Source organism: Vicia villosa, linkage group LG4 (assembly GCF_029867415.1).
Source record: "Vicia villosa cultivar HV-30 ecotype Madison, WI linkage group LG4, Vvil1.0, whole genome shotgun sequence".
Taxonomy (NCBI): Eukaryota; Viridiplantae; Streptophyta; class Magnoliopsida; order Fabales; family Fabaceae; genus Vicia; species Vicia villosa.
The window spans coordinates 3,475,581-3,483,998 of record NC_081183.1 but is presented as its reverse complement, the minus strand read 5'-3'; the positions used below and the strand labels follow the sequence as shown (position 1 = coordinate 3,483,998).

Here is an 8,418-nt window from a genome sequence, read left to right as displayed (position 1 = left end):
TTGGGCAAAGATCTGAGGATTTTTTTTACTAATTTCTCTTCTGACGTCTTCTCTCCTAGAGAAAATGAATTACTGGCAATGTCATGAAGTCTGATATTAAAATCAGATACGGATTCATCTTCCATCATTATACGATTCTCAAACTTGGTAGTGAGAAGTTGCAGCCTTAATATACGCACTTTGGATGTGCTTTCATGAGTTTGGATGTGCTTTCATGAGCATCCTTGAGAATCAGAAACGGATTCATCTTCCATCATTCTCGGATTATCACATGTTGGGACATTTGTTCCCACATGTGTATTTCTTCACAGAAACAGCTTAAACAAACCATGTTGTTTTGCATAATGCAACCAATCCAAAAGGAACAACAATTGTAAACTTTTTAACCTTGATACTTAATTTATCTATGTGATTTAAATTTAATCTAATTAAATAATCAACCAAATCAGATAGCTAAAAGAAAGAAACAGTATTTGTTGCACATATCAGCACAAACACGTTCTAAGTAATTGATAAAACGCGCGCGCATACAACAGCCTTGTCCTGCAGACAAGGGGCAGACGCTTCTCACATGCTGGGACATCTGCTCTCCCACATATGCACTTCTTCACAGAAAAAACTTGAACGTATCATGTTCTTTTGTATAATGTAGTCAAATAAAAAGTAACAACAATTGTAAATTTTTTAAGCTTGATACTTTTTTTTTGTTCTTTTATATGTCTCCATTTAACATCTAAGATTTTGTAAGTAGTTAATTACTTATTTAAATATGTATTATAACTTTTTTTTAGCAAAACTTGTATTATATTTACTTAAACAATTTGGCTATATCGAGTAAACTAATAGAATCAATTTTATCTTTTAAAAATATATTAGTAATGATGAAATAGATAAAAAAGATTGCAAGAAAAATATATAAAGTATTCTATATGATTTATAAAATTAATTTATATTCAAGTTACTAGTAATTAGTTGTTAAGTTAATATATTTTCGTATATTACCAGAGGTTGAACCTCTAATAGAGAATAAGTCTACTTAAAATATATTTTAGATGTGTTGCTTAGAAATATATTTTACATGACAAAATTTAGATGATATAGATGATGAGGTGTTAACTAAGAATATGTGACTCTGATTTAATATATTTAATAGATGCAACATATATGAAATTTTCTCACACATAAAAATAATTTATGTGTCATCCGAAGTCGAATGTGATTCAATTGCATCTTTCTCAAATCTATTGGATCTATCATGATCACCAAGACTCTAGACTTAAATAAAATAGAATATGACTTGGTAACGGGAATTTATGGTATGTTTTGTATTAATAGCGCCATTCACTAAGGCCGTGTTTGAATACAATAAAAAGAACGGAGCGGAATAAAGAAGAGTGGGATGGAATGGAGCGGAACAGAGTTGAATAAGTCATTCTATTGTTTGGGTACTTCATGATAAAATGGAGCAATTTTGTCATTCCGTCCAAATCAGATGATACAAAAAAATGATTGAAAGTGATGGAATGGGGTGAAATGCATTACATCCAATATCGCTTCATTCCATCCGTTTATAATCAATCCAAAAGATAAAACATAACTTTATTCCATTTCATTCTATTCCATCAATTCAAACATATCCTAAAGAAGAAGGAAAATGTGAAATCACGAGGGGGGAAAATTGTGCACACAAAGATAGATCAACAAAACATGCCGAGAAGAAAAAGACAACTATATATATATATATATATATATATATATATATATATATATATATATATATATATATATATATATATATATATATATATATATATATATATATATATATATATATATATATATATATATATATATATATAAATAAGGGACGTATCAAATGAGAACTTTTGCTATTATGAGAACTGAGAACTTTTAATAATAACCATACGATTTAAAATCAATGCCTTAGATTTCATTCAAATTTTAAGAAACAATAATTAATACATAGATTCTGGTTTAAATACATATCACACCAATGCAAATCTCAGCATTGATTTTAAATAGCATGGTTATTATTAAAAGTTCTCAGTTCTCATAATAGGCAAAGTTCTCATTTGATACGTCCCCATATATATATATATATATATATATATATATATATATATATATATATATATATATATATATATATATATATATATATATATATATATATATATATATATATATATATATATATATATATATTTTGATAACTAGTAGGATAGTTTTTTATAACCAGTAGGATAGTTTTTTATATAAATATTTCACTTTGTAAATTATTTGATATGTCTAATCAATCAAAATATCGCACAATCACAAATTTTAGGAGTCAAAAATGAATTTGATTAATTCCTATTTACATATTCACACATCGAATCTTACCATTAATAAAATTGAACCATAATATTTACAATAAACTTATTTGAATGAAAATTAATACATAGTAAAAAAAAAAGTGTTCATTGTTTAAAGGCAATGGTAGGAGAAATAACAAAGAAAGAGAATCAAATCATTTTTAAGTATGGACAATTCATTCATTATGTTATTTCTTCCACTAAAATGATTGTGAAGTTCAGAGTGTTGTTCTCCTATATCTTCTCCGAACCCTCTCTCACAAATCCCAACAAAACAATTTCAACATAATTATAATATTTTTTTGTTAAAAAATCCAACATTATCCATTTGATGTTTTTACCTGAATTTACTCAAACCTTTCCACAACAATAACAACATTAGATTCAATGTTGACATCCTCAAGGTTGGATTCTTCTTTTCACATTTTCCATGCATGCATGCATGTTTCTCTCTTGTGATTTTCATATTCTCCATTCTCCAAGTAACCAAATAATGCATGTTTCTCTCTTATATATTTCAGCTTTTCAAGAATATTTCTTGAGGTGAAATAATGCAATAGAATTTTGCATGAAACAATTCATGAAAAAAATTTCTAGTTATGAATTCACAACCTAGCAACCATACTACAGAATCTAAGGATGTTGGTAGTTCGAGTTCTAATTCGAGCGGAAATAATAACTTACCTCAGAAAAAGATTTTGTCCGACTCGAAGTTTCAACATATGGCAGGTATTATAAATCTAGAAATAGTTATTTATGATTAAGTTCGAATATTTTTTTTATGATCTGACGGTTATGATGATCGACAGAGCAATCTGGTGCCTTAAACCAAGTCGGTCATAGGTTTCCGGATGTATTTCAACAGAAAGGTGGAAGCTATGCAGATCTTCCTGCTGCCAAAATCTCCGAGCTAATGAAATCGTCTAGTTTGGATGTAAATTCTCTTAGTATTTTCATAATTTTTAGGGTCGTTAGAATTACGATTATATTTTTTAGTTCTATGCATCACTGATTTGTTTCAGCATTTACTTATGCAGAATGCTCCTACTCAATCTCTTTTGAGTGTTGTGAATGGTATCCTAGAAGAAAGCGTCGAAAGAAGAAACGGAGAAATACCACCCGTATGATAAATAATCTTTAATTTCTTTTTTTACATTATATAGTTTTGTTTTAAATCACAGTTGCAGTCGTGGTATGCAGTAAACTGATATTACTGCATATTACGACTAATAGAGCATACTGAGGTTGTGATGTCGACTTTTAAAACCTTTATATTGCGGGTTTATAGACTTAATTTAAATTGCGTGAAAATTTTGATCACGTGTTTGTTTATAAGGTTTACAATAGTACTATCTAACAAACAAAAAATTCTTCATAGCGTGTGGCTTGCTTGTTAAGGAAAGTTGTTCAAGAGATCGAGCGAAGAATATCAACACAACAAGGACATTTAAGAACTGTAAGTCAATTAAATTGTCTTCAAAATCTAGTTATGTTGGTTTAACTATAAAGTATAGACACATATACTAATAAAAATGTAAAAAATGAACCAATTGAACGTGATCACATGTTTTTGTGTCGTGTCTGTGTCGGACACCAGATAGTCCTTTTGTCAGAAGTATCGGTGCTAAAGAGTTTATCTCAATTGATTCTCTTTTACGTTATTGTCTTACCTTTTGCCTTTAGCAAAACAATCTTTTCAAGACTCGCGAAGAAAAATACCAATCGAGAATAAGAGTACTTGAAGCTCTTGCATCAGAAACCAAGGAGGAGAATATCATAAAGGAAGAAAAAATTGCACATGACTCAAAGCCAATTGAGAAGATTGTAATAGCAGAAAAGAAGGAAAATGAGTCAATGCGGAACGAGAAGACTAAAATCGAAGAAAAGAAGACAAATGATACGATTCATGTTGAAAAGACTAAAGAGGATGAAAATAAGAAAGAAATGGATAGAGAAGTTATTAGATTGATGAAAGAAGTGGAAGACAAAGATATGGAAAAGAAGGAGATTGATAAAGAAGTTAAGAGATTGATCAAAGAGGTGGAAGAAAAAAACATGGAAATTTCAACATTCAAGCAAGAACTAGAAACAATGAAAAAAAGATACGAAGTACAATGTTCGAAGATCGAAAACATGGAAAGAAAGGAAATTGATAAAGAAGTGGAAGGAAAAAATATGGAAAAGAAGGAAATTGATGAAGAAGTTATGAGATTGATCAAAGAGGTGGAAGAAAAAAATATCGAAAAGAAGGAAATTGGTAAAGAAGTTACTAGATTGATCAAAGAGGTGGAAGAAAAAAATATGGAAATTTCGACGATGAAGCAAGAACTAGAAACAATGAAGAATCGATATGAAGAACAATGTTCAAAGTTGAAATCAGAAACTAAGGATGCTGAATTAGAATTGAAACAGAAATCACAAGAACATGAGGCTAAAATGGAGAGTTTAAGAAATAAGGTTAGAGAGAGTGAGGCTATTATGGAGGCAAAATATCAGAAGTGGAACATGAAACAAAACATCATGCAGAAAGCTTTGAGTTTTCAGTTTAGTTCCATACAGGTAAATTTATATACTTTTAAGCTTATAATTTATGATGTCTGTTATAATGTTATGACGTAAAATATTAAATTGTTCAATTGAATTTGAATCTAGAAATTGAAATTGTCTTGGGATTCTATTAAGCAAGATGTTGTGAAAGAGCGAATGATTTACAAAGAGGAATGCAATCGATTAGGTATGTCTTGTTATGTTGGATTAGTATTTGGACTTTCATAAACTCACGCATTTGCACAATCGGCGTATCAATGGTCAATGATGCGCTGACTGTGTGAATGTGTGAGTGCGTGAATATGTGCCTATACCAAATTTTGGTTAAGAAAATATCTAATCAATATGGTTGAATTTGTGCAGGTGTAAATCTTAAACCACTAGTGCATGCAGCTGAGAATTATCAAACTGTTCTTACTGAAAATAGAAAATTATTTAATGAACTTCAAGAATTAAAAGGTAACATTATTCGTGCTCGTGTAATAGGTAATTAATGTTGGTGGATTTGTTGAAATTTTGGATTAATATTTTCTATGATGCAGGAAATATTAGAGTATATTGTCGAATTAGACCATTTATTCCCGGACAAAAAGAAAAACAATCTATTGTCGAACGCATTGGAGAATCAGATTTGGTTGTGGCGAATCCCTCCAAACAAGGGAAAGAAGCCCTTAAAACATTTAAGTTTAATAAGATCTTTGGTCCTGCCTCAACTCAAGGTTCCTTTATAAGTTATCTCTTAGCACAGACACTTTTGAACAAAAGCGTATCCACACGATACAGACACATGTGAATACATTCAATTTTTCAAATTATTACCAGTATCGGTGTCAATATCATGTCTGATGTTTATGACTCTAAAATATTGATTGTTTCTCTTTAAATTATGCAGCTGAGGTGTATGATGACATACAAGCCTTTATAAGATCAGTACTTGATGGTTTTAATGTCTGCATATTTGCTTATGGACAGACAGGTTCAGGAAAAACATATACAATGGTATGTAACTAACTTTATGTGCATATTGATTTATTTTTCTATCTCATCCTTCATGCAAGTTTGAAAAAATTCCTATTCTATAAAATTTTATTTAATTTTACTCCAGAGTGGTCCAAATGGTGCGACCAACGAGAGTCTCGGTGTTAACTATCGAGCGCTAAATGATCTCTTCAACATATCCTCAAGTAGACAAAGTTCCATAGTTTATGAAATTGGCGTTCAAATAATTGAGATCTATAATGAACAAGTTCGAGATTTGTTATCAACCGATACATCTGTCAAAAAATATCCTTTTCTCAATAGATACAAACAATTTATTATGTGCATGAACTTTCTTTTAGGAATCCGGATTCACTGCCGTCACTGACTACACAAAGTTACGGATTCTCTTACCGTGTGTAGTATTGCAGAGGATCCGGATTCTTGTTTTAGTTTATAAACTATATGCTTCTTCTTTGTGAAAATTTTCGCATGAAATGTGTCGATGTTTATGCTCTTTGATTTGATTTGATTTCCTTGATTTGCACACACTTGGGATATTGAGTCACTCTCAACCAAATGGTTTAGCAGTACCTGATGCTAGCATGCACCCTGTCAAATCAACTGCTGATGTCATAAAACTAATGGACATTGGTTTAAAAAATAGAGCAAAGGGTTCAACTGCTATGAATGAAAGAAGTAGCCGATCTCACAGGTTTGCCTTTTCATTTTACTCAACTCGTTGACACTGGCACGTGTCAGACACCAGACACATCTTTGTTTAGAAGTGTCTGTAATATAGTGTTTATCAGTAACTTTGAGTCATGTTAAACAATGAAGTTGAACAAACATGTTTATGTAGTGTGGTTTCGATTCATGTTCGCGGGGCGGATAAGAAATCTGGTTCGACTCTCCAAGGTAACCTTCATCTGATAGATTTGGCAGGAAGTGAAAGGATAGACCGGTCGGAAGTAATAGGAGATAGACTAAAGGAAGCACAACATATTAACAAATCACTATCTGCTCTCGGAGATGTCATTTTCGCACTTTCTCAAAAGAGTTCTCATATACCATATAGAAACAGCAAACTCACACAAATTTTACAATCCTCTCTAGGTAAATCATTGTTTGTACAATGGTCGTTGGATCGAGATCAGACTTTACAGATTTCGATGTACATTTTGAAATTTGAATGGTCTAATCTCAATCCAACAACCACTAATATGTTTATCGTGTGAATGTAGAATTTTCTATTGTCAAAAATATTACGCATTCATGCACTCAGAGCACATAGATACGAGAAATATTTTAATATGATTTTACGACACAGGTGGTCATGCAAAGACACTCATGCTAGTACAAATAAATTCAGATGTAAAGTCTTATTCTGAATCTTTAAGTACTTTGAAGTTTGCTGAGAGGGTTTCTGGAGTTGAGTTAGGAGTTGCAAAAAGTACAAAAGATGGAAGAGATGTTAGAGAATTAATGGAACAGGTGATTAACTATTGAATGGTCATCCAAAAAAAATTAACTTGTAATATATCAATGTTCGAATTCCGTCCGAAAGATATTCGTACTAATTAATTTGTTAAATATTTTTGTTTGGGATTGTAGGTGGCTTCTCTTAAAGACACGATTTCGACAAAAGATGAAGAAATCGAGCGACTGCAATTGCTTAAGGACTTAAAAAATGTTAGTAATTCTGAGAAGCTTGAAGATTAAGAGAATCTTCAAAAAATATTCAAAAAAATCATTAGAAAACATAGAGAAGTAAGTAGTGTTTATATTATCACATTTTTAACCATTCTCCCTACTTAACAACTTTCATATAACTTCATGTTAACAACTTAGTTATGGCTTCAACTATTGTAAAATATTAGGCTTAGGTTTGTTATAGTTTCATTCTTTTCACATTTGTACACATGTATAAAGATACACATTCATTTATGTAAATCATATCTTTCCATTTTATATTATTAATCTTTCAATTAGGATGCTGAAGAAAAGAAATAACTTTGAACTAGAAAGTAATCATACTGGTTTTTATAATATCACAGCTTTAACTATTTCACTCACTTAACAACTTTGACATGGCTTCATGTTAACAGCTTAATTTGTTGTGGCTCCAATAGTTGTAAAGTATTAGGTTTAGGCTTGCAATTTCTTTATTGAATTTTTGTATAGTTTTAAACATGTATAAGTTTACACAGTTATTATATGAATAACATTAAGCATCTGATAGATGGGACAATGTCTTTTAAACATCATGAGTGTTTAGTTCATTGTTATTTTTGGTGCCCTTTAGACTTTCCAATAAATGCTATCAGAGACTTGGTTAGACTTGGTGGAAAAAACAGATCATAGTATGGATTAGAGTTGATTAAAATTGGTGATATAGGTGACTCACACTTGAGTGAAAAATTGTTAAAATTCAAGAGTAAATGTTTGAATCTCACGTCGATTAGAAATAGTGAAAATGTAGAATATATAAGGGAGGTAACTCATATTCCTATTTCCT

General features: G+C 30.7%; 1 protein-coding gene across 1 annotated transcript; it reads left to right on the top strand.

Moving 5' to 3' along the window:
• The first annotated feature begins 2,690 nt into the window (after positions 1-2,690).
• On the top strand, positions 2,691-7,829 carry LOC131598720 (kinesin-like protein KIN-14P). The gene is made up of 15 exons (XM_058871305.1): positions 2,691-2,779; positions 2,897-3,104; positions 3,185-3,309; positions 3,413-3,496; positions 3,754-3,831; positions 4,059-4,934; positions 5,028-5,109; positions 5,286-5,381; positions 5,465-5,641; positions 5,815-5,921; positions 6,028-6,206; positions 6,451-6,615; positions 6,763-7,016; positions 7,231-7,394; positions 7,515-7,829. The coding sequence occupies exons 2-15, from the start codon at positions 2,975-2,977 to the stop codon at positions 7,620-7,622; spliced, it is 2,625 nt and encodes an 874-aa protein (XP_058727288.1). The 5' UTR covers positions 2,691-2,779; positions 2,897-2,974; the 3' UTR covers positions 7,623-7,829.
• Positions 7,830-8,418: the final 589 nt, after the last annotated feature.

Coding starts and splice junctions, on each gene's coding strand:
- LOC131598720 (XM_058871305.1), top strand. CDS start 2,975: ATGAATTCACAACCTAGCAACCATACTACAGAATCTAAGGATGTTGGT. Junction 3,832..4,058: donor AACAAGGACATTTAAGAACT/GTAAGTCAATTA, acceptor TTTTGCCTTTAG/CAAAACAATCTTTTCAAGAC. Junction 7,017..7,230: donor AATTTTACAATCCTCTCTAG/GTAAATCATTGT, acceptor TTTACGACACAG/GTGGTCATGCAAAGACACTC.